Below are 26,944 nucleotides of genomic sequence, written 5' to 3'. Positions count from 1 at the left end.
TAGCATATGCTGTGTGCCCCCTCCCTTCCAAATCCAAACGCTTGCCTAAATCCATCGATTCAGTGCTGTGCCCATCTGCCAGTCTTCTTTCCTCTCTCCCTGCTCTCACAGGCTTTGTTGAGGCAGTGGGAGCCATTGGCTTCGGTTGATGCCAGTAAAATATTGTGAGCAGGGAGTGGGGGGCAGGGCCGAGCCATGTTGTATACATCAATACATGCACACATTCTGGCTTGGAATGAACCTGCATGAATGCCCCCCCAAAGCAAGTGGCTTGCTATCGGGGGAACTCAGGGAAAAGGAGGAGCCTAGAGCAACTTGTTTATTATTTTTAAATTAAAAAAATGGGATTTTGCCTAACCGTAAAATCCATTTCTCTGATGTTCATTGACGGCACAGCTCCTGATCTTCATAAACATTGGGTTATATTTCCCCCTACAGGAGTAGGACACTAGGCAGAAAAAGAATCTGGCTACGCCTTTGTGCAGTCCGAGGGGGTATACTCCCTCTCTCTGCTAGAGGTACTCAGTTTTGTTAAAATCAGAAGAATTACAACTCCACAGAGGGGTGTGTCCTTCATCAATGAACATCAGAGAAATGAATTTTACACTAAGTCAAAAATCCATTTTTCTTTTTCGTTCATTGACGGAGACACAGCTCCTGACCTTCATAACCATTGGGATGTCCCAAAGCAGTGTTAAGCATGAGGGGTGGGATGTCAGGGTGCCAGGAAAAAAGACCGCACGAAGATGCAAGTAAAATAAGCAGCTTATTATAACAACAATAAACGCACAGCAAGAGAGAGGAGCGAAATCAGGAACAGCCAGGGTAAAGTCCAGAAGCTGGTAGTCATCCAAGCCAGGATCGAGTCCGGAAGTGGGTAGTCATCCAAGCTGGGTTATCTGCCGATGCGGGGGACCTAAGCCGATGCAGGATCGAGAGCCAGGAAAGTCGTCAGCCAAGCCAGGTCATGCATGGAGGAACAGAAGATTGCTAGCAGTGATGCAACTTGGAGCACAAACACAAGGGCAAGGACTGCGAGTCATAAGGTGATATTAATAGTCAGGTGTGCAACACCATCACTGAGCCAGGCAGCAGGCAAGTGATGATGCAAACAAAATTTATATGAGACAGCAGTCTGCACATGTCCAAGATGGCTGCCAACAGGAAGGCATGGTAAGACCTTGACAGTACCCTTCCCTCAATGCCCCCTTCTCCGGATGGAAGGGAGACCACTAGGGTGAAGCCATTGTAGAGCAGCCGAAACATTCTGAGGAACCACGGAGAACCCTTCAGCAGAAATAATGTAGCCCAAAAAGGAAACCTGATGCAGGTGGAATTCACATTTCTCAAGCTTACAGAAAAGCCCCTTCTCACGTAACCGCTGTAGCACCCGACTGACATCCAGGTAAGTATGATTCAATAGAGTCCAAATAAATCAAGATGTCGTCCATATAGACTGCTGCAACTGCATTGCTGCAACTTAAAATGAAAGACATCATTGATGAACTCCTGGGAGACAGCAACGCATTGCACAAGCCAAAGGGCATCACTAAGTATTCGTAATGACTGGTTCTGGTATTAAACGCGGTCTTCCACTCATCGTTATCCTTGATCCTTATGAGGTTATACGCGACCCTTAGGTCAAGCTTGGTAAAGACCGCTGCTCCCTTGAGGCAGATGAACAATTCAGTAATCAACAGAATCGGGTATACATTCTTGACCGTGGTGAGACTGAGGCCTTTCTTTTCTCTTTTACGAAGAAAACACTGGCACCCTCTGGAGAAGTGGACTTGCGAATGTGTCCCCGGGCAAGCACATCCACCACGTACTTTTCCATGGCCTTATTCTCCACAACCGAGAGAGGATAAACCCTGCCATGAGGGCGAATGGCACCAGGTTGCAAGTCTATGGCACAATCAATTGGCTCACTGGAGAACCCCGGAAGAAACCGACCATTTTTCCTCAAGCACAGGTCGTATACTTAGGGGCGACATCTAGTGGATGTACAATAGAATTGCAACCCCATTTTTTATCTATTTCTTTCTCTCATTTAATTTGGCACTTTTCACATAAGTGGTAATATAAACTCCACGCACAGCACGGATAAATTTATGTTCACTGCTTCATGTATTTTAATCACTGGTTTATTTATGAATTTAACTTAATTTGCTGAAATTATCAACTGTCATCACAAAATAAATGCACATTGGGAACCCATTGTTTCATACTCATTAAGTATATGCAGCACAGCACTTGCACTTTACAGAGTTGCACCTTATGGGCCCAGGTTAATAATCAGCTAACTTGGTCACACCACAAATCACTAGTGCACTTTATTTTAAACCAACGTTTTTTATGACACATTTTTTCCTTATTGGCACTTTATTTTAAGTTGGCACATATAACAAGCACTTATTCACTTTAAGGTAGCGCCGTTACAACCTCCTTTTATATATATGGCACAATCGTACGGACGATGAAGAGGAAGAGTACCAACGTGCACCTTGTCAAATACATCTTGATACTCATGATATTCAGTAAGCAACACTGAATTAGAGGAGGTACCTTAACAGGCCCATGGATACAAAAAGCGCCACAATGTGGAGACCAAGAGGGGATCTCGACCGACGGTCGGATTGTGTTTCTGAAGCCAAGGGTACCTCAAAACAACAGAGTAGTGTGGGGACGATATAACATGGAAACAGGTTGACTCCCTGTGAACAGCCCCTATCACCATGTCAATCGGAACAGTCTTGTGGGTAACCTGTGCCATCAATCGCCTCGATGACTAGTGGAGAAACACGGGGCTGCAAGGGTATGGAATTTGCAGCAGCAAACGTACTGTCAATAAAGTAACCGCCAGCACCGGAGTATACCAAGGCCTGAGAGACCATGAACCTGCTGCCCAGGAGAGGACAACTGTGATTAGCGGTTTATCCTTATGGGAAACTGGGTATGAAGAAATTCCACCTAAGATCTGCCCCTTGAAAGGACCTTGGTTTAGGAAGCCACAACACTGATTCGGTTCAACCCCATAGCGCTAATGGAGGGGGGTTGAACCAGTCATCCCTCTGGTAACAACGAATCCAGCTGCAGGAGCAGGGGCGGCAACAGGAGCAGCAGCAATAGGAACCACCGGCCTAGCAGCACCAGAAGCATGGTGTGCTGTGCGTTCAAGCAACGTATGCAACGCCTGAGAGAAGTGACCCAAAAAGTAATCTTGTTGATTGAGCCTGGTAACCAGCATGGGGAGCGTAGGTGCACCTGCATCTTCAGGATTCACAGCCCTTGTGAACTGTCAGGGTGCCAGGAAACCAGACCGCACGAAGATGCAAGTAAAATAGAGTCAATTATAACAACAATAAACACACAGCAAGAGAGAGGAGCTAAATCAGGAACAGCCGGGGTAAAATCTAGAAGCGGTAGCCATCCAAGTTGTGATCAAGTCTGGAAGTGGGTAGTTATCCAAGCCAGGGTCGAGTCCAGATGCAGGTAGGCAGCCGATGTCGGGTCGTCTGCCGATGTGGCGATGTAAGCCAATGCGGAATGAAGAGCCAGGAAAGTCGCCAGCCAAGCCAGGTCATGCATGGAGGAACACGGAGAACAGAAGACTGCTAGCAGTGATGCACCTTGAAGCACAAACACAAGGGCAAGGACGGCAAGGACTGCAAGTCATCGGGTGACGCTTTCCGAAGCCCATCCCTGAGCACAAATAGTGAGACAGACTTCCTAAAAGACTCCGTAGCTGCCAGGTGCACGCTAATTGCCTGGACCACATCCAAGGCATGCAAGGCAATTTCCTTCAGATGTTTTGGCCTAGGACACAGGGAAAGCAATACATTGTCTTCATTCAAATGAAAATCAGAGACAACCTTTGGGACGAAACAAACGTCAGGGGCAAAGAACCACCTTATCTCTGTGAATAACCAAGTAAGATGAACGACAGGATAATATCACCAGGTTCGACACCCTGCTTGCAGAGGTGATAGCCACCAAAAACCACCTTTTGAGACAGCGTAAGTAAGGGAATCTCCCTAAGATTCTCAAAGAGGGGCTTCTGGAGGACCGAAAGCACCAAATTGAGGTCTCAAGGCAGCAACAGAGACCGCACTGGAGGAACCAAATGTCGGACACCCTGAAGAAAGGTACGCACCGGGGGGCATGTGGCCAAGAGTCCTTAGAAGAAGATTACCAAAGACGACACCTGGCCCTTGATGGTACTAAAGGCTCATTTCTGTTTAACCTCTCCCCCATTGAAGGAAGGTCAAGATCCGAGCCACCGAGAAGGAGCGAGGATGAACCTCAAGAGACTCACACCAAGCAATGTACGTCTTCCACGTATGATGGTAGATCTTCCTAGAAGTAGATTTTCTAGCTTTTAACAGCATTGGAATTACGGACTCAGATAAACCTCTATCCATCAGCACCTGGCGTTCAACAGCCAAGTCGTCAAAGCCAGTGACTGTAAAGCAGGATGCAAGATTGGTCCTTAAGACAGCAGATCCTCCCTCAGAGGAAGCTTCCAAGGAACGTCAGTGACCAGCTGCACCAGATCGGAGTAGCAAGCCACTAAGATAACCGGAATCCCTTTTGCCTTGATCCTGTGTAGAAGTCTTGCCAGAAGCTTGAGAAAAGGGAAATTATAAATCAGACAATACTGACCCCAGGGGGCCACCAAAACATCTGTGTTGCGTCTGCCAGAGGATCCCCTGACCTAGCCACAAACCTCTGCACCTTTCTTTTGAGCCGAGGCGCCAACAGATCAACCTCAGGGATGCCCCACCATAGACACAACTGATGAAACACCTTCGGATGAAGGGACCTCTCCCCTTGGTCCAACACCTGCCGACTGAGGTAATCCGCCTGCCAGTTTTCCACCTCAGGAATGTGTACGGCGAGAGGGCTGGAACGAACCGTTCTGCCCACCTTAGAATGCTGGCTACCTCCAGAGCTGCCAGGACACTTTTTGTGCCCCTTGGTGCTTGACATAAGCCACGGCTGTGGCATTGTCCGATTGAATGCGCACTGGACATCCTTGAAAAATGATTCATCCAATGGTCCAGGCACAGTCAGATCACTTGCAGTTCCAAGACATTGATCCGTAGTCTGGACTCTTCCGTGGTGACCACTGTCCAATACAGGGGGAGGAAGGATTTACCCAGCCTAAGTTCCGGAGAATGAAGCCCTCATATCAGGGACTCCTTCGTTCCCCAGCTCAGCTGGATCTGCTTGTCCAGAGACTGCGAATTGTCCCATTTGGCCAGAATCTCTCTTTTCAGGGACCTCGTATTGAACTGTGCAAACAGAACCGGCTTGAAGGTAGACACCACAAGGCCCAGCACCCACATGCAAGTCTGAACAGCAGGAGACAAATTGCAGCCTGCAATTTCTGGAGTTTGTCCAGAGGAAGGAGCACTCTGGCTAAGGCTGAGTCCAGAGTCAGACCCAGATAGTGCAGCTTTGTGGATGGAACCAGAGCAGACTTCTGAAAATTCAGAATCCAGCCGAACTCCCTCAGAATTCGTATGGTGATTTCTATGTTTTCCACCAGAGCAGTAGGAGACCGCTTGCTGAAGGTCGTCGTCCAAGCAGCCCAATACCACAATCCCCCGCTGGCGTAACAACGTTAGCACCGGGGCTAACACTTTTGTGAAGACCCGAGGAGCAGAGGCGAGACCAAAGGGTAACGCTACAAACTGATAATGCTCCTCTCCCACGGCAAAGCCTCGGAAGCCTCGGGGATGGGCACATATTGGAATGTGAAGGTAGGCATCCTTGATGTTGATAGAGGCGAGAAAATCCTCCTGATACAGGGATGCCCCCACCATGCAAATGGACTCCATCCTGGACTTCTGCACCCGCACAAAGCAATTTAGCAACTTAAGGTCCAGGGCTGGACACACCTTTTGTCTTCCTTCCTGGGATCTGTAACCAGCCTTGAGTAAAAAACCCTGAAAACGTTCCAAAGTCGGAACCGGGACAATCACCCCTTGAAGCAGCAGGTCTTGCACTGCCCCAAACAGACCCTGTAAGAGGTCCGGGTACAAGCGCGGGTTGGAAGGAAAGAACCTTTCCCGGGGGACAAGAGTGAAACTTGATCTTGTAGCCTGACTGAATGACTTAGTGGACCAAATTGTCTTGTACCAGGGAAGTCCACGGGTCCGGAAACCAATGAAGACGTCCCTCCACCCCCAATACGGGTGATGGCGCACCTTCATGTTGAAGGAGCCTTGTTCGTGGGTCTGGAGAAGCCCGTTCTCGGCTTGCCAGACCAGGTTCATTTGGATCCTCCAGAGGATGCCCTGAAAGGCTTTGAGCCCTTGTCAGTAGACCCTGAGGGACGAAAAAACGTTTTATGAGCCGAGAAGGAGGGCCCACGTCTACGTCGAGGTTTCTTGCCCTTAGTAACATGCGGAAAAAAAGTACTCTTTCCCCCTTTGAGGGTAACCCCAAACAAGCAATCCCTTTGGGCCTTTTTAGAAGTCTGGTCTGCAGACCAGCATATAAAAAAAAAAAAAAAAAAAAGGTACACCGAAGGACCACGACCGAAACAAAGACACGCGCCACTATGGGAGCCGCATCCATAGAGGCATCAAAGATAAACTGCAGCCTTAAAGGCAGGGGACTCTTCAACCGGAATTATGGTTGCCTTGTTCAATCTGAAAACTGGAGGGTCCACCACCAGTGGAACAGTCCACTTCTTAATCAGGGACTCCTCACAGGGATAACGCCTAGCAAATCGCTTAGGGACCCCAAGAGGACACTTTGGTCGTCCCCACTCTTTAGTGACAATTCTGTCAAAATAAGCGGGGAAAAGAAACACCTTTGCCGTCCTAGATGGCTTGTGAGTGCCTCAGTCGTAGCTGGAGCTGCATCCTCCATCTTCAAGGTCTCATGCGCAGATACAATCAGTGCTTCTACCACTGCCTTTTCGTGCACGGTTGCAGATGTGAAGTAATCATCCTCACTAGCTGAGGATTCCAGGCGCCTGGTCGCAGAGTCAGACCCAGCAGGGTGACCCACGTCCGCGGCAGCCGAATCAGATTCAGGATCTGATGAGATAGACGAGGCAGGGGAAGACTAGCTTTTTGCTAGCATGTCACCCGAAAGCCACCTCCACCTGGGACACAAAGGACTCCAGGACCGCCATCAGTATATCGATGGTTAGTTGGGACCTGGAGGGCCCTGCAGCCTCAGGGAGAGGATCAGGTGGGGAGATGTGCTCCAAAGACTCCTTGAGTCTTCAGGGGGACACCACAAAAAGTGTAAAACACCGTAAAGGGACAACCCCCACCACGCTGGCAGCACCATCCGGTCGCCAGGCACAAAGCAACAAGCGATCCTCAGCAGAGAGAGAGCGAACCCCACCAGACTACCCACAAAGCATAAACAGGCACCTGCAGCCACCGGGATAATCTGTATCCATGTGCTACGATCAGGAAGTGAAAAGATCCAGGAGTCAGCACTAAGGAATGAGGAGGGACTGTCCCCACTGAAATGGCCACCCACAGGGCTCCACTGTCATGCAGTCACCGCCGCTCTTTCAATGGAAACCACGGCAAAAATAGGACGCCGGACTACACAAACATGGCGGCCGTCCATAGAAACATACAGGCTACAGCAAAATGGTGGCCCCACGTGGCAGCAGGAGGGATCCCTAGGTCTCAAGGACGGACAGGTCCAGGCAGGACGGGGGGCCCTGGCAGGAGCCCTCCCCAAGTACAACCCCCCCCCCCCCACACAGCCAATTGTCCGATCCCTGGCGGTGCACCCCCCAGCCCCCATCGCCAGCATAAAGCCCTGCCCCCACCCCAGGAAGAAAAAGAAAGAAAGAAAAAACAGGTGCGGCTGAGTGTAGCATAAAATTTATTAGCATGACATAAATGTAGACTCACATGGGGATGCTTTTTTCCATGGCTCCTGGATCTCTTCCTGCGCACAGTATGTCCGCCTTCCGGCCGACCAGCAGCCAGGTGATGACGATGACAGGAAGGGCCGATAGAGGAGCAGGATGAAGCCGAGGCAGCAGTGAACCGCAAGCCTTCCCGGATATGACGTGACGCGTTTCGGAGCATGCGTATAGAGCTCCTTCCTAAGACGAATCAGGAGGTGGACTAGACCACCCACCAGTGGCGGCCCGCCCATAGAGGGCGCAGGGACGCCGCCCCCCCAAACGAAGCAGAAAAAATAAAAGATTAAATAAAAAAAGTCAAGTTTTCGCCCACTAGGGGCGCCGGATGTGTGCTGGGTATGGGGGGGGGTGGGGTTTTTGACCCCACCCTCGCCTGGCAGAGGCTCCGATTGGCGCTCTTCTGGGGGTGTGTCCTGATGCGCCCTGACACACCCCACTTTAACGATGTCCGGGCTGTGATTGGCCCAGAGTCCAGCCTGGACCAACCACAGGAGGACATCGGACCTGGTGACATGACGCCTGGGGCGGTGCACTGTCTCGGCGTCACGATCACCTTCCGTACCCGCCCACGGCCTGGCGAAAAGAGAGGGAGAGGAGCGACGAGGGAGAGCCGCGTGACCAGTACCGGCTGCTCGGCAGCTCGCTCGGCTGTGTAAGTGTCGCTGAGTCCCGGCCGGGAGCAGTGCTGTACACCACACCAGGAGAGGAGAGGGCTGCCTACACCGGAAACCTTCTTCCAGCCCGACCCCCGGACATGCAGCCGCCCCTGTACAGGCGCAGCAGGAGGAGGAGATGAGGCTCCGACAATCCGCACAGTGTAGTCCCGCCGCCGCTCTGGCCGCCTCAGAGGAGCACGCCACACAGGTAAGTGACAGGCAGTGTTCAAGTGTTCTGTCACTGTCTGCTTTGAAGGGGGCACGCACGCTAAACTCTGCATTGGGGACATGTATGCTGGTCACTGCATTGATTGGAGGCATGCACACTAAACTCTGCATTGGGGACATGTATACTGGTCACTGCATTGGAGGCACGCACGCTGATCTCTGCATTGGGGACATGTATACTGGTCACTGCATTGATTGGAGGCACGCACGCTAAACTCTGCATTGGGGACATGTACACTGGTCACTGCATTGGAGGCACGCACGCTAAACTCTGCATTGGGGACATGTATACTGGTCACTGCATTGATTGGAGGCACGCACGCTAAACTCTGCATTGGGGACATGTATGCTGGTCACTGCATTGGAGGCACGCATGCTAAACTCTGCATTGGGGACATGTATACTGGTCACTGCATTGATTGGAGGCACGCACGCTGATCTCTGCATTGGGGACATGTATACTGGTCACTGCATTGATTGGAGGCACGCACGCTAAACTCTGCATTGGGGACATGTATACTGGTCACTGCATTGAAGGCACGTAAGCTAAACTCTGCATTGGGGACATGTATACTGGTCACTGCATTGGAGGCACGCACGCTAAACTCTGCATTGGGGACATGTATACTGGTCACTGCATTGATTGGAGGCACGCACGCTAAACTCTGCATTGGGGACATGTACACTGGTCACTGCATTGGAGGCACGCACACTAAACTCTGCATTGGGGACATGTATGCTGGTCACTGCATTGATTGGAGGCACGCACGCTAAACTCTGCATTGGGGACATGTACACTGGTCACTGCATTGGAGGCACGCACGCTAAACTCTGCATTGGGGACATGTATGCAGGTCACTGCATTGATTGGAGGCACGCACGCTAAACTCTGCATTGGGGACATGTATACTGGTCACTGCATTGATTGGAGGCACGCACGCTAAACTCTGCATTGGGGACATGTATACTGGTCACTGCATTGGAGGCACGCACGCTGATCTCTGCATTGGGGACATGTACATTGGTCACTGCATTGAAAGGGGGCATGTATACTGGTCACTACATTGAAAGGGGGCATGTACGCTGGTCACTGCATTGAAAGGGGGCCTGTACTGTGGGGTTTGTGCTAGGGGGTCTGTACTGTGGGATTAGTGCTAGGGGGCCTGTACTGTGGGATTAGTGCTAGTGGGCCTGTACTGTGGGGTTTGTGCTAGGGGGCCTGTACTGTGGGGTTTGTGCTAGGGAGCCTGTACTTTGGGGTTTGTGCTAGGGGGTCTATACTGTGGGATTAGTGCTAAGGGGCCTGTACTGTGGGGTTTGTGCTGGGGGGCCTGTAATTTGGGGTTTGTGCTAGGGGGCCTGTACTGTGGGGTTTATGCTAGGGGGCCTGTACTGTGGGGTTTGTGCTAGGGGGCCTGTACTGTGGGGTTTATGCTAGGGGGCCTTGTACTGTGGGGTTTGGGCTAGGGGGCCTGTACTGTGGGGTTTGTGCTAGGGGGCCTGTACTGTGGGGTTTGTGCTAGGGGGCCTGTACTGTGGGGTTTGTGCTAGGGGGCCTGTACTGTGGGGTTTGTGCTTGAGGGGCCTGTACTGTGGGGATTGTGCTAGGGGGCCTGTACTGTGGGGTTTGTGCTTGAGGGGGGCCTGTACTGTGGGGTTTGTGCTTGAGGGGTTTGTGCTAGGGGGTCTGTACTGTGGGGTTTGTGCTAGGGGGTCTTTACTGTGGGGTTTGTGCCACTCTCAGTCAGTGTATCCCATAATAGGGTGTCTCTCACAGTATATCCCATAATAGGGCCCCTGCTCCCTATTATGGGATATCCTAGTACTGATGGACCCTTTAATATGTGATACATTGGGAGAATTTGTTCACGCAAGCAAAATACAGGGGACAAAATGGGTGGAGTCTATAAGGGGTGGGGCTTCTGAGAAATGGGAGGGCTCAACATGGAAGGGTGGGGTCTTGCGCCCCACCATCTTAAAACTTCACCAGCCGCCACTGCCACCCACACAGCCCCAGCATAAGTGGAAGGGGGGTAGGATGGGGGACAGATGAAAGGGGGTGCCTGATGGGAATGAGGGGAACCCGGGGGTCCGACCATCCAGAGGAGGGGCTCACATCCACCCAAAAACCCTACAGGGGGAGAGGGGGACAGCTACTCACCATACCAGCATACCAGGAACCAGGCAGGCACCGCTCCAGACAGAACCCCTCACCATCGAAATTAGGGAGGGGCTGTCGGTCAGGAGGAATGCTGCGACTCGGGCCGAGACCCGGTCGTATGCGACCTCACGATGATTTAAACCTGCAGGCCAGCCCCTGTCCAGTGGGGTTATGTCATGGCGGACCTGGTCTGTGTGCACACGCTGGCCAGACTGGGGTGACCACTGGATCTAGATAATCAAGTCTGACGTCCAGTTCAACAGTTGATTGTAGATCTCAAAGTAAAAATTTGCTAGCACCAGAGATCCCAGCAAGGAACTAGGTCCTTACTCCTGACTAGGCAGAAAAAAACTGAGTACCTCTAGCAGAGAGAGGGAGTATACCCCCTGGGAGTGCCCATAGGCGTAGCCAGATTCTTTTTCTACCTAGTGACCTACTCCTGTAGGGAGAAGTATAACCCAATGGTTATGAAGATCAGGAGCTGTGTCCATCAATTAACAAAAGAGAAAATTGTCTTTACAAACTTTATTATAATCAAGACGTAAAAGTTCCCCATGAGCCATATTCAAGTCAGTCATGTTATGTCCTCCAGCAACCACGACTCATGCTCCCAAGTCCCCTATTTGATTACAGCAGGGGTGTCTGGATGGGTATGGGTGTGTGGAACCAGGACTAAGAAAATAGCGCAGAGGTGCCAGGACACTACATGACAGAGCAGGGCAGGGCAGGGCAGAGCAGGGCAGAGCAGAGCAGAAGTTTAAGAGGACCCAGGAGTCCCTGTCAGAATATTTGCACCAAAAAAACAATGGTTATTATGGGCTTTCCTGCAAAGTATGTAGGAATAAGTACTGCCCCTATTTGCAATATTTATACTAATAATTTATTTTTTTTAGGAAGAAGCTAAAGAAAGAATAGAAGCTATTGCTTTACCTTCGCTAATGAAGATCTGTGCAAAAAAATGCAAATGAAAAGCACAATGTCCATCAGAGAAAACTGAAATTTAAACCTGTTTGAATGAAGAATCACAGCAAATGTGCAGTATATTTTTATGAAAGTCTCTGGATCCTGTTCCTGTTCCAAATGCTGCATTCACTCTCTTGAGAAACCCTTGAGAAAGTCACGAGGTGTGTGACGCAAGGCGTCGGGAGGAGCCGGGTGACGTCACTTCCGTGTCTACGGCCGTGACCGGAAGTTCTACATTTATCCGTATCCCGCGATTTGCGGTGGAACATTTACCCTAACCTATATGTAAGTTACTACTTTTTGTGTTAATAAATGGTTTTATATACTGCGCAATGAGCCCCCTCTTATCATTTACCCTTTTGATGGAATATTCTGGAAAACTTTGAGTGAATACTCACGGGGCTAATCCACATCGCTTTGTTGTGTAAGCAAGTCTAAACAGGAGACTTATCCCTTTGAGTGCCTGTGATTGAGAGTTGTCAGGAGACACATTCTCTCTACTACGCCTGTTTATCTTTTGGCTAAGGTGAGCCTTTTGGCTAAGGTGAGCGGCCATTTCTTATCAGTACCTGGATTCACTGTGAAATTTAACTGCTGATGACCACCTTGAAGCTGAGTTTACCTGGTGTCACTCATAACACGCTCACAGAATTGCCATTTTTTTGCATTTTTGCACTATTATTGAAATGGACTGTTTTTTGATCACAGCACTTTTTATATGTTCATGTCACTTTTATGATCACGTTATATCAGCTATTAATTCCTACTCATCTTCACTATTGTACTTTATTATTGCAGATTTGCACCTGTTTGCACATTATATTCACTATCACAGATTTGTTTATTATTTTTATTATATGGATTTTTTAGCACTATGGATGTTTAACATATTAAAGTATGTATGTATTAGTATACAACTCTGTCACTTTACCATTCACATATTGGGATTAACATCCTGCTTGGAGATATTTATAGCCATTGGGATCCTCTTTAGTTTTTTATCCATAGGCTGGACACCTAACATAACCAAGATTTATGAATACAGCGCCTATTCATTTTCTTTACATATATTTGTATAATACTGTTCTATTTAGATGCATATGTGAACTGAGATCAAGCCTTTGAAGAAGGACGATACCCCACAAATTCGAAACATGTTAGGCACAATTGATATCTCTTCTATGTTATCTGATATGTATACCATTACTACGTTTTCTTATACAAGTGTATAGTGTACCCATGCTAGGGACACTTTTCTGCTTTGTATATGATGTATGTTTTCTAATCTATGTTTAACCACTTAAGCCCCAGCCCTATTTCGGACACTTTTTGTTCACACGTTAAAACCAGTATTTTTTCCTAGAAAACTACTTAGAACCCCCAAACATTATATAAATTATTTTAGCAAAGACTCTGGAGAATAAAATGTCGGTCATTGCAATAATTTTTGTCACGCGGTATTTGCGCAGCGGTCTTTAAAGCGCCATTTTTCTGGAAAAATTTTGAAAAATCACATTTCACTGCATTTAAAAAATACTAAACAGTAAAGTTAGCCCATTTTTTTTGTATATTGTGAAAGAACATGTCACGCCGAGTAAATAGATACCCAACATGTTACGGTTTAAAATTGCGCCCCCCCGTGGGATGGCGACAAACTACGGTCAATAGAGATCTCAATCTGCGACGCTTTAAATTTATTTAACGGTTACCAGTTTACAGTTAGAGTGTAGCTCTTTTTTAAAAATTATTGCTCACGCTCTGGCGATCGCGGCGATATCTCACATGTGTGGTTTGAACAGCGATTTCATTTGCGGCTCGACTTGCGTATACGTTTTTTTTTGTGCGCGAGCTAACGGTGACGGGGCGGCTAAATTTTTTTTTTTTTTCCCATTTATTTTATTTCTTTTTTTAACTTTATTACAGTTTAAAAAAAAATAAAAAATCTGATCACTTTTATTGCTGTCACAAGCAACGTAAACATCCCTTGTGACAGCAATATGTGTGACAGGTACACTTTATGGAGGGATCGAGGGTCTAAAAGACCCTAGACCCCTCCACTACACTTCCCTGTATGCAAAACGCCAAAAACTGCGTTTTTGCATACAGCCGATTTTCAAATTTGCCGCCTTTTGCAGCACAGTAACCCGGAAGTGACGTCATGGACGCCGCCTCCGGGTTACGTCAACGGAGACCCGATCTATGCCGTTTCCGGCATTCATCGGGACTCCATCCAGCCGGCGGACGCGCCGGCTGGGTGCTCGGGGCTCCCGGTAGGACGGGAGCCCCGAGCAAAGCCACGGAAGGCGGCGGGAAGGGGGAGACGTCCCCTCCCGCCCCCCGGGTACCGATCGAGCGGCTCCCGAGCCGCATCGGTCGGTACCGACTGAAAGCCAACCGTCGGCTTCAAACCACGGTAACAGGATGGTGTCTCTAGCTAGAGGCATCATCCCGGTACACTACCGCAAAGTTTACCGACGTAGACCTACGTTAGTATGCGGTAAGTGGTTAATAAAAATTTGCATTGATTTTACTCAAGTGGTCTGTCCAAAAGTCCATGAGGGATATTTTCAAACCTCTGGTTTGTTTTTCATGTTCGCGCTATACAAGTCCTGTATAATAATAATAAAAAAAAGTAATTTATTTCACTGTTTAAAATCACTATTAGACTGCATTGCTACAGCGAATCAAAATTAAAAATGACCTATTTCGGTTAATCCGGCCATTAGATCTCTTATTTTCCACTTTCTGTATTAGAGTGACAACCCAGCTTGCTATATATTACATAGTTACATAGTTGTTGAGGTTGAAAAAAGACAATAGTCCATCTAGTTCAACCTGTGTAGCTGTGTGTAGCCGTAATCATCTCTCATACCCCTGAATGTTTGATCCTTGAGATGTACGTACAAGAGTCTTTTGAAAGTAGCCATACTTCCCGCAGAAACCACCTCTTGTGGTAGAGAATTCCACAATCGTGTAGCCCTAACAGTAAAGAACCCCTGCGTTGCCTGAGGTTAAAATGCTTCTCCTCTAATCGCATTGTATGCCCTCGAGTCCTCATGCAATCCTTTCGACTGAATAGCTTTTTTTCTATGTTGAGATCACCTTTGAGGTATTTATAAATTGCTATCATGTCACCTCTCAGGCGTCTCTTCTCCAGGGAGAATAAATCAAGCGATTGCAGACGCTCTTCATAATTAAGGTCCTCCAATCCCCTAATTAGTTTAGTTGCCCTTCTCTGGACTCTCTCCAGCTCCAACACATCCCTCCTGAGGACTGGCGACCAGAACTGGACAGAATACTCGAGATGCGGTCGGACCAGAGTTTTATAAAATGGTAGGATTATAGTTTTATCTCTGAAATACATCCCTTTCTTTATGCATGCCAATATTCTGCCTGCTTTGGCAGCTGCTGCTTGACATTGCATGCTATAGCCTTGTCTATCCTCTAAGACTCCCAGATCTTTCTCCATTTTTGATTCCCCCAAAGGTTCCCCCCCTAAAGTGTATTGTGCTTTTATGTTTTTAGTCCCCAAGTGCAAAAACTTACACTTCTCCACATTAAACCTCATTTGCCATATCGTTGCCCACTCTGTTATTATGTTCAGGTCATTCTGTAGGATATCCTGCTTCATGCTGTGCAGTTATTGCCCTGCCCAATTTTGTGTCATCTGCAAAAACTGATATAGAACTACTGATCCCGTCCTCAATGCTGTTCATGAATAAATTGAACAGGGTTGGTCCCAGGACTGAGCCTTGGGGGACCCCACTTACCACCTCAGACCAGTCTGAGTATGTGCTATTTATTACCACCCTTTGGACACGCCCTTTTAGCCAGTTACGTATCCAAGAGCAAACCTTGCGGTCAATGCCTGCAGACCTTATTTTATAAATTAAGCCCTTGTGGGGAACTGTATCAAACGCCTTAGCGAAATCCAGGTACACCACATCCACTGGTCTCCCCCTATCTAGCTCAAAGCTCACCTCCTCATAGAATGTTAAGAGATTGGTTTGACAAGAACACCCATTTGTAAACCCGTGCTGATTACTGCTGATGATGTTGTTGTCTTTAGCAAACTCTACGATATAGTCCCTTATCATCCCCTCCAGAAGTTTACCTACTATCGATGTCAGACTGACAGGCCTATAATTTCCTGGGACATGCCTCTGGCCTTTTTTGAATATCGGTATCACGTTAGCTTTCCTCCAATCCCCCGGTACATTTCCTGTCATAATACTGTCAGCAAAGATTAGGAATAGTGGTCTAGATATAACCTTACTAAGTTCTTTGAGTACTCTCAGATGTACGCCATCCGGGCCTGGTGATTTATTTGTGTTAGTTTTATCCAGCCTTTTCCTGATTTCACCCTCTGTTAGCCATAGCGGCAAGTCCTGTGTATTACTACTAACCATACAGTCATGGTCAGTGTACCCCTCCTTTTCCTGTGTAAAGACTGAGGAGAAAAAAGCATTAAGCACGGTTGCTTTTTCAGTGTCCTCTGTATCCATCCTCCCATCATCGTTAATTATGTGTGCAATATGCTCTGCCCTAGTTTATTTGTTGTTGATTTATTTAAAGAATTTTTTTGGGTTCTTTTTACTATCCTCCGCTATTTGTCTCTCAAAGTTGATTTTAGCCATTCTGATTTCGTATTTACTTTTATTTGCCTTCTTGTATTGCTCGAAAGCCGATACTGTGCCCTCTGATTTATATTTCTTGAAGGCCAATTTTTTACTCCTAATAAGTTTTTTAACTTTACGGTTTAGCCAGCCAGGTTTGGCTTTGTCTCTTCTAAATTTATTTCCTATAGGAATGCACTGCGAGATGCATTTGTTTAATATGTTCCTAAAGCATTCCAACTTTTCCTCCATGGTCAGTGTTCCTAGGGTTTGGTCCCAGTTTACCCTTTCCATCATTGAGCACAATTTGGGAAAGTTTGCCCTTCTGAAGTTTAGGGTTCTTATGTTCCCCTCTTGCCTAGTTATATTGTTATTTACGCTAAATGTGATCATCCTGTGATCGCTAGAGCCCAGGTTGTCCTGGACTCCAACCTCCGAGATTAGGTCTGGGTCATTAGTGATCAATAGATCCAGCACTGCATTTTCTCTAGTAGGAGAATCCACCAACTGAGACATGTAGTTGTCCTGTAAGGTTTCCATGAAGAGACGGGCCTTCTGTGAGTGTGTAGTCCCCTCTTCCCAGTCAATGTCGGGATAACTGAAGTCCCCTAATATGATGACTGATCCCAGCTTTGCCACTTTACCCAACAGTGATATAAATTCCAGCTCTACCTCCTCCCTTTGGTTGGGTGGCCTATAGCAAACCCCCACAATTACTTTTCTCTTTACCTCTTCTCTATGGAGTTCTACCCACACGGATTCTAACTCCATACTCATCCCTTCCATAATATCACTCATCTCTATCACCCTTACATTATTCTTGACATAGAGACATACCCCTCCCCCTCTTTTTCCTACCCTGTCCTTCCGGTACACCGAATACCTTTGAATATTGGCCAGCCTGTCATGTGAGGGGTCGAACCAAGTTTCCGTTATTCCCACAAGGTCTATGTCCTCCTCATGTACTAACATTTCCAACTCATCCATTTTATTAGCTAGGCTCCTGGCATTTGCATATACCCCTCTTAGTTTTGTTCAGTGAAATCACACAAAGGGTGTTGTCAAACCATAGACTGAGTAATTTAGGCTGCACATGTAGTTTTAAATTGACTTTAAGTATGAGACAAACAAATTAGAGCACAACTTCAGTTAACACTTTTTAGTCAATTACATGTTTGTTTTCTTTTCCCTTCGGAAAAAAGATTTTGAAAGGTATATATAAAAGTTGACCATTGTAAGTACTCAGCACATGGTTTTTCCCTAAACTGTAAATGCCCCTTTTATGGGACAGTTTGGCATGTTTCAGGATGTAGAAATACACAAAATCTACTGCCAGGATCAACAGGTAATAAAACGTTGATTCTGGAGACACAAGCTTTAACTCAACGTTTTCTGGAAAGAGAACATCTGTGACTTCCACTGACCTGTACTTTGTGCCCAAGGCAGTGGCTCTTGGTGATGCCATGTCAGTATGCAGCGATGGTACTCAGGGCGAGGATCCAACTTTACATCACATGATAACTGTAAAGGATATAGAGCAAAGAACAGTGTAAAGACAATGAATAGAAATAGTTCCATAATTTTCACTTTGGAGAAGGATCCTTATTAGCTTTCATATGGATTCAGGGCAAATTCTCAAGTAAACATTGGGATTTTTTTATTCGCCATTAAATCATTTCAGGAATCCATTGAGAAACACAGGAATTCTAAAGCTGAACTTTGGGGAAAAAAACCCTTTCTTGCAGTGGGGCTGTCCCACTGCAAGGGTAAAATATTTGTTTAGGTCTAGGCCAGGGGTCCCTAATCCCCTAAACCGTGGACTGTTGCCGGTCCGCGGCCTGTTGATGACCGGGGCAAACAGTAGGAGGTAAGTTGCGATCACGGTCTGCACAGGGGGAACACAGACCGTGGTCGCCGCTCACCTCCTGCTGTTCGGCAATGCCTGTGTCCTCTCCCAGCTCATCCGGCCGCCCAGCTGACAATATCATCCTATCAGCAGAGCAGGGGGCAGGAGGAGCTGCATATCTGAATGGAGAGCTCCTCCCGCCTCGCTGATAGGATGTTATCATTAGGTGGACGGAGGAGCCGGGAGTGACACAGATTGATCACAGCCTCTGCTCTGCCAAAGGTAGGAGTCCTGTGCAGGAGAGACATAGATTAGCAATGTGTGATTAGAGAGGAAAGGGGGCAAGGGGGGCAGACTGCAGGGGCACTGTGACCATTCCAGTGCCTCTTAACAGTGCAGTCCCCTTTATATCACAGTGCCCCCTTTACAGTGAAATCCCCTTTATATTACAGTCCCCATTTACAGAACAGTCATCGTTACATTAATGTAAAGGGGCATTGTGATGTAAAGTGGACTGCACTGTAAAGGGGCACTGTGATGTAATGGGGACTGCGGACAGACTGACATGAAACCAGTCCCTGGTTTCAAAAAGGGGACAGCTGGTCTAGGTTTCTGGAATAAGCAGTTTTAAAATTTTTAACCCCTGCAAGTTCCCTCCACATTGCTTGTCTGCTCCTTGTAGCCTCCTCTCTCCTATGTTCTGGTGGTCGCAGGTCATCTGAGGTCATCAAGTACAATCATGGGCCAAGGGACAGTCAATGCCAGAGTGTAGGGGAGTGGAGGTGAGCACAGGCTGTCAAGGAAAAGGATAATAACATAAATGAAAAACATAAATAAAAATGATTTTTCCAGTACCTAGATGTAAAGGAGCAGTGCAGGAGCAGCCACACCATAAAGAAGGAGTTTTCCATTCCCTGCAGAAAGTAAAACCCAAAAGTTCAGGAGGCCAGGGACATTGGCAAGCCAAATATTGTATGCTAGTCCTGGGTATAACCCCTCCTACTTATTTTCTTATCTTTGGGGTTATTAAAGGAGGGAGCTTTAACCATTTATAGTGGTTGCCTAGTAAGTTAGGGTGGGAAATGGCCGGATTTACAGTGGAGACTTAATGCTTTGTGAAAAGCTCCTAAGTAGCTACAGATAAAGAAAACATTTGGAAAGAACACAAACCAGATCAGCATGCTTCTGGTCTTCTCAGAAAAACTGAAAAAGTAGGTGGTCTTTGAGATTTTAGGGGCCCTCTAAGACCTAAGTCCCAATACAGCACTGAAAGATGCAACAGGCTGATCCTCCAGCTCTAGAGTGCTGTGCATCATTCACAGGTGCTCAAACAGACTCCTTTAACCAGTGATAACAGATGACTGCGACTTCCCAGAAAAAACACACAAGTTGAAGACTTGAGCGACTCAGTATCAGAAAGAGGTCTCGTGGCCAAGGGCTCAAAAGTAGCTAAGGCTGCAGGTAGGTCAGACACCAAGTCTCCTGGGGATGTGCAGTAGCAAATTTGTGGCCTATGAGATCAGCTCACCATTAGTCAGAAACAAGCTGGGTAATCTGGGACATAAAGACTTGCATAGCCATAGTAAAGACCTCTTCTAAGACGTATGTGGGTCCAGCAACACCTAAATGTGTTAAAGAGGACTCCACAGAGGGGACATATTCAATACCAAAGGGACAACAGGATCCCAGCCTATAGGTATTGTCACTATTAGGGGCACACTGCCAGAAGACCCTGACCCTTTAATGAACTGTGTGCAGGGGAAATCTGGTACAGTAGGACTGTACCCCCATCTAGAATTGCACATGTTGCAGCTGCTTTGCAGTAAGAAACATACAGGCTTATAGTAGTGTATAAGACATCGAGTAGTCACTGAGCCTGAGCAGCCAGTAGCTGGCAAAAAACACTCAAAACTAGGTCAAACAGTTGAAGCTAACCAGACATCACTGCTGGTGAGTAGCAGGAACATAAAAAAAAACAAAAACAAAGTTCCATATGGCTCTTGACTACTATTGATATTTTGGCAGGAAAGAGTGTGAAGTCTGCACATAGGACACTCCAGCAAGCAGAATGACATCAGCTGTCTGTCCCACAGTGTTAATCCCCTTCCTAGAAAGTTGGTAGGAAAAATGGGGAATAAAATTGGGTACCCAGCAACTAATAAAAAGTGTGGGAGCTTCTAGTGCCCAGCCTGAATGGCCTACTCACAATAATAAGTATTCAGAGACAGGGCAAGCGCAAGGCAATGCAAGCAGCTTTGGAAACGAAAAGTGTTCCACAGCTATAACATAACCAGAACCAGTCTAGAAAAGGCTCAAGCGAAGCTGAGAGTCTGAGGGTCGTCTGAGGGTCACATCCAGGCTCACCCTGCAATGCCCAGCTCAGAGAGGTCTGGTCATAGTGAAGTCCAGAAAGCAAGGCTGAGAAAAACTGCAATGGATAGCTACAAAGCAGATCACCACCAGCAACAGGGTGTAGATTTTTTATTTTAAAAAAAAGTGTCTAGAAGAAATGACTGGTTAAGTGTTAACATCAGCAGAACTGAAGAAAAAAAAAATCTATCCTCCTGGGAAACTAACAAACAAAAAAACTGAGGAATGCTGACAGTGGTAGGGGGTTATACGCAGGGCTGGTCTACATTTTTTTGTTTACAATTGTCCAAACCTCCTGTAAGCAGCATTTTAAAGTTTAAGGCTGCATTCACATGTCAGCGTATGATCGCGGGCAGAACCGCCGCGGTCCCGCCCGCGATTCGGAGATTTATTGCAAATCACGGGACGCCTAGCGTTGCCCGTTGATTTGCAATAGCCCCCCAAACGCCGAGCGATGTTGCCGCGATTTACGCCCACCGAATCGCGGCAACATCGCGCAAACAAAATCACGGGACGCAATACGATCCAAAAAAGTACAAGAGCTTCTTTGGAGTGTATTGCGTCCCGCGATTTTGTTTGCGCGATGTTGCCGCGATTCGGCGGGCGTAAATTGCGGCAACATCGCTCGGCGTTTGGGGGGCTATTGCAAATCAACGGGCAACGCTAGGCGTCCCGCGATTTGCAATAAATCTCCGAATCGCGGGCGGAACCGCGGCGGTTCTGCCCGCGGTCATACGCTGACATGTGAATGCAGCCTAAAGCCTTGTACACACTAGCTGTTTTTTTTTCCATTCAAACCCAGCAGGCTGAACGAAAAAAAAACCAAAAAAAAAAACCAAGAGCTCAGGAGGAGCCCATGTGCTAATTATCCAATGAGCTATTGTGATCTGACAGGGGGTGCCCCCCTGCCAGAACAGGCCGGTTAGTGCTCTCAGCCAATGGCTGTTCGGATGCTGATCAGAAGACCTTTTTTGGTAATGCCTTTTTTCGACAGAAGCCGGGTTCTGTCAGACCGGATGTCATACACATGGGCCGAATGTCGGCTGGTTCAATAGAAATCGATGTTTGGCCCTGTCAAAAAAAACACTTGCTCTGTAAAAGAAGAGGCACTGCACATGGTCTCTATCTTAAAATGCAATGCCTTTACGGCTCTTCAGCAGCTGCAGGTATTTAATAAGTTGGATGAGTTTAATACCTCCTCCCCCTGCCACATGCAATGTTTCCTCCTATTGGCTCATACATCCTTCAGTGATGTACAAGCTGGGAAGAGAAACCACTGGATGGGGTGAGAGAAGATGGTCAAACCACACACCTGGAAGTGTGGAATACCAGTAGCAGCCCAGGACCATTGAAGCGGTTGGGTTTCAACTTGGGACACTGGAAAACAAGTATAGAGCCTGTTCTTTTACAGGGCTGGTGCTTTTTGTAAGTCACTCTGTGCATTGAAGGTCACTTTAAAATAACTCACCTCTTTTTCCATATTCTTATTTTCTTTGTCCATTATAACATCAAGGCTTGCTTCACATCTATACAATGTTAAAATGCAAATTTCCCTGCAATGCACTGTAACACATGATCTGCACTGCAGAACATTGTGGTACTATTGATTTTTAATGGCACCCTAATGTACATTGCAAACATATTGTACATGTGTACATTGTATTGTACATGCATTTTGACTTACAACATAGCAGAGATTGGAAACATCTGTATGTCGCAGTGCTCTGCTTTGAAAAAAAGTTGCGGTCTAATTTTGTGTGCTTTGTTGTGTATTGTTAGACCACTCAAAATCTTATTGCTGCATAGGGTAACATGCAAAATAACACTTGGTAATGTCCAGGAGGTACAATGCATCAGATAGTTGTGAATAGGGCCATATATATATATATATATATATATATATATGTATATATGTGTGTGTGTGTGTGTGTGTGATGGGACTGAAGGGGGCTGAAAACATGTATGTACATGCATATTTTTTTACAGAGATGAGTCAGTATAGGTATTAGGGGGGATTTATAGACTAGTTAAGTTTAGGCTGGAATTCTACTTTAGTCCTATAATGCCTAATATCACATTTTTACTTTTATAAAAAATGCATGCCCCTCTCGTGTTCTGCTCCGTATAACAAAACGGAAGCAATAAAATACAAAAAAAAAAAAAGGGACAAAACTAATACTGCTCTACAGCTCAGGACAGCAGTGACTAAGTACCCTGGCTTTGATGATTGTAGGTCTTGGATCCAGGATTCCCTGCATCTTTCTTAGTGCTGGTACAACAAAAAGGTTACAGGTAACTACTGCTGACACAGGGTTGCCTGCAAAGAAAAAAAAAAAACATTTGATTAGGATTTATTGTTATTATTGAGAATCTATATAGCACCAACAATTTCCACAGCGCTTTAAATACAAAGGAGACAGTCAACACTTCACACAACAGAATCACATCACACTTTGTCCCACAGTGTTAACCCCTTTTGCGGAAAGCTAGCAGGAAAAATGTATAACAATTTAGGGCCCTGTGACAAGTTAAAATGTGGGAGCTTCCAGTGCCCAGCCAAAATGGTTTACTGATGAGAGTGATTCAGAGACATGGCAAGCCTACATCAATGCCAGTGACTTTGGACTTCAAGATCTCTGCATTTTACACTGTATTAATGTGCAATACAATATAATTTGTATTTCATGTCAATGCACACCATGATGCACATGTTCAGATGCATTTTCATTTATTTTGAATAGAGTACTTCAATTACTAACTTGGTCTTCCTTGATTACTCCTTATTTCTTCTTCATTTGAAAATGCTAACGCCAAAAAAAAAAAAAGTTTCACTTTAAAGATCCTTATTTCTTCTATTCCCTTACATGTAAGCATTTTAGCAAACACATATTGGTCAATTACTCATCTACGATAGGCATATTATTAATAGTCCATTATTTCAGACAAGACACAGGTTTAGGTTCACATTAACAAATGATGTAGCAACAGTTGACAATAAAATCTCAGATCCCCATTTGCAAAATATTTTTCTTGCAGGCCATTCCACTTTTTACAGGCTGCTCTTGCACTGTAGTTGGCAGCTTAGTATCCGGAAGTCACTACACTGGGATTGGGGCATGCCAATGGATTGGGCCTGGTAGAATAGGAATCATGTTGATAGGAATCATGTTGATGAAATGTCAATTGTGGCATGTTGTCAGGCAGGTGGGTGTAATAAGATATATACAGGCACATCTTAGGGTGAGCGGAGCCACCTTAGGACAAGCAGGTAAAAAGACAAAAAAATGACTGCACCACTACATCTAAGGACTCGTAAGCTACAATGTATTTACGTTTCTGTTTTGTGGTTTAGCTACCCCTTAGGGTCATCATAAACATTACAATCTGACTGTGCAATCCACTTTAGATTTACCAAAACCTATGTACTATGAATACCTACCTAAACTGTCCAGTCAATCTATGTCTTATTAAACAGGCCCTTGCACTACATACTGAATTAGTTGATACATCTAAAGAACTTGTACAATCAGACTTTAACATGTGGTAAGCTTTAAAGTCAGCATTTCCATCCTTCTTAAACCAAAGAAAGACCCTTTGCTCTAATATTTATGGACCAATGTCACTTTAAAATGCTACGCTAAGATTTGCCGAAAAGGTTGACACCCTTTTTTTTTTTCAAATTCAACGTTTATTAAGGATAAGAATAAGAAAGGCATACATAAGCAATGAGAACAGTAAATCAAGATACATCCGAGCATCGAAAAAGCCTTAAAACAGAAAAACAGGAGTCATGGGGATGGAACAGTAAGCATTATAAGACGATACACAGTTATTATAAGTATCCGCAAGGTAACCGGTCCCAAGGGAGGAGCCCCACTCCCACCGGCATCTGTCAAATGGCCGGTATACAGGAGCGAGGAGAGCATCCCCCGAAACCCGTCACTCCAGCAGAACCCAGAGAAAAATCATGTCACGTATGCCGTGAGGGAATGAGAAAGATTTTAGGAGAAGGCATGGATAGCAGGAAGGAATAGAATCAGGAAAAGGTTGACACCCTTAATCCTCTCAATTCCTGCAGAACAGGCAGGATTTTTTTCCTTGTCTCGAGGCCAGTTAAAATAATAAACCTATCCTCTTATTTACAGAAGCATACAGTCCCAACATGCCTACTATCAATTTATGAAGAAAAGGCCTTCAATAAGGCCAGTTGGTGCTTTTTGCAGATATCGCCATGGGACCCAACATAGCCTCCACAATTATGATCATATATACCTCCCTTTTGCCAAAATAACCACCAATGGAACCCTGGTCGAGGCAGTTTTATAAGCAATGGCACTAAAAAGGTGACCCATCTGCCTCCTCCTCAACTTTATAGTCCCCAAAAATCTTACTGTCAGAATCAGGGGCAACCCATTTATTAGTGGAATCTACACCCCCATTTTACATCTTATATTTTCCTCATTTTTAACCTCTAACAATCTCAATAGGTTAGATCACTTAGGGCTGCAACTAACGATTATTTTTATAATCGATTAGTTGGCCGATTATTGCTTCGATTAATCGATTAATCGGATAAAAACCTAAAAAAAAAAAAAAAAAAAAAAGTGTATAATTTAGTTAATATTCTTGAATATCTATATGTAGTGGTAAATATAACTATCCAGCTATATAGTTGGATATTTAATCCACTCTGAAACAGATATATGTATTATTAGAGGTTTAAATGTGGTATATATCAGACTCCGAGATCAATATTTTTTAAAAGACCTAAAACACTGTTTTGCAAATTTTCAGACCGGATTTGTATATAATCATGATAGACTCCCTTATTAATAGGCAGGTAGTTTTATACAAGCTCCCTGTGCCTGCTGTCACTTATGCTGGCCATACACAAACTAAATTTTTTTTAGAAAATTTTTAAAAACATTCATCCGATTTTTCTAACCATTAGTGTATATTGGTGTCCGGTGTCAACCACAGTGACAGGAAAATTTGAAGGAGCAGAATAGAAAACTTCTCGATCAAACAAATCTTCAAATAGTGTATGTGGTTTTTGCTCAGTAGTTATATTCATTTTAAAATTTATTGTTAAAAGCAAGTGGAATTTTCAAACAACACTTGTCCATTCAACGAATATACAAATCATTTTTGAACAAATATAGATGCAAATATTTTTGTCCAAAAATCCAATACTAAATGTATGGGAAGCAGAAGACCTTTAGTAGCAGCAGCATGCTTTTTTTTTTCATGGGTATGTATATAAAAAATATGCCCAGAAGTCGGATATGCCGGATATTTTAACTGGGAGTCAGACATGAAGGTATATGAAGGGTGGAGGGGGGAAAATAACATTTATATATTAAAGTAGTACTAAAAGCTGAGACTTTTTTTTTTTTTTTCATGGATATAATAATTGTAAATACAGTATAATGCACAATACTAATAAACTTTTACTTTAAATGTAATTGTAATGCCTTATATCACCTCTAGTCTATCGGCCTCCACCTTCTCTGGGTTCAGAAGCTGATCTTCCCAGCACAGAGCCTTTACAGTGATTGTAAACGTTGGATTATTTTCTTTTTAGCAACAATCTGGTCATACTTATCCTCTCTGTGTAATGATTTTTCACAGAGCAGCACTGATTCTCCTCTTCTGCCCCCCCCCCCCCCCATGGCACTTCCAGCCCCTTCTGCCTTCAAAGTGCCCCTATAGGAAGCAGCAAAGTATAGTACTGTACAGAGTGTCCCTATAGCAAGGTTAAAAAACCTCTGCCTTTAGAATCACTTGGGTCCTTCTCTTGCCCGGACTACATTTCCCATGAGGCATTGCTCCTCACACATTCACAAGTTCTCTGTCATCTACTGACATGTATGGATGGTGTACTGAGCTGTATGTGTGTTGCACTGTATTTTCTGATATGTAAACAAATAATGCATTCTGTATGAAGGACAACTAATCAGCTGACGATTAATCGATTACGAAAATAGTTGACAACTATTTTCATAATCGATTAGTTGACGATTATAATCGATTAATCGATTAGTTGTTTCAGCCCTAGATCACTTTAGTTATTCCACCAGGACACCAGCCCCACTAGTAGGACAATATTTTTCCAAGCTTAAATTCATGTGCTCTACAGTGGATTACTCTTATTAAAAGAGTTCACAATAAAGAAGTTACAATAATTCTTCG

The 26,944-nt window shown here is 45.6% G+C and overlaps 1 protein-coding gene across 20 annotated transcripts in view; it reads right to left on the bottom strand.

Moving 5' to 3' along the window:
* The window catches only part of GPHN (gephyrin), an 868,578-nt gene that overhangs the window by 11,472 nt on the left and 830,162 nt on the right, over positions 1–26,944 (bottom strand). For all 20 annotated transcript variants that reach the window (XM_082242578.1, XM_082242574.1, XM_082242561.1 and 17 more), the window contains 2 exons: positions 22,966–23,069; positions 17,961–18,057 (listed from right to left, as the gene is read on the bottom strand). In XM_082242578.1, the coding sequence (XP_082098704.1) occupies positions 17,961–18,057; positions 22,966–23,069 (201 nt within the window). The remainder of the gene's footprint in view (positions 1–17,960; positions 18,058–22,965; positions 23,070–26,944) is intronic.

This window comes from Pelophylax lessonae (assembly GCF_965119305.1).
Source record: "Pelophylax lessonae genome assembly, chromosome: 13".
Classification (NCBI taxonomy): domain Eukaryota; kingdom Metazoa; phylum Chordata; class Amphibia; order Anura; family Ranidae; genus Pelophylax; species Pelophylax lessonae.
The sequence above is the reverse complement of the archived record's forward strand: the minus strand, read 5'-3'. Positions and strand labels throughout refer to the sequence as shown.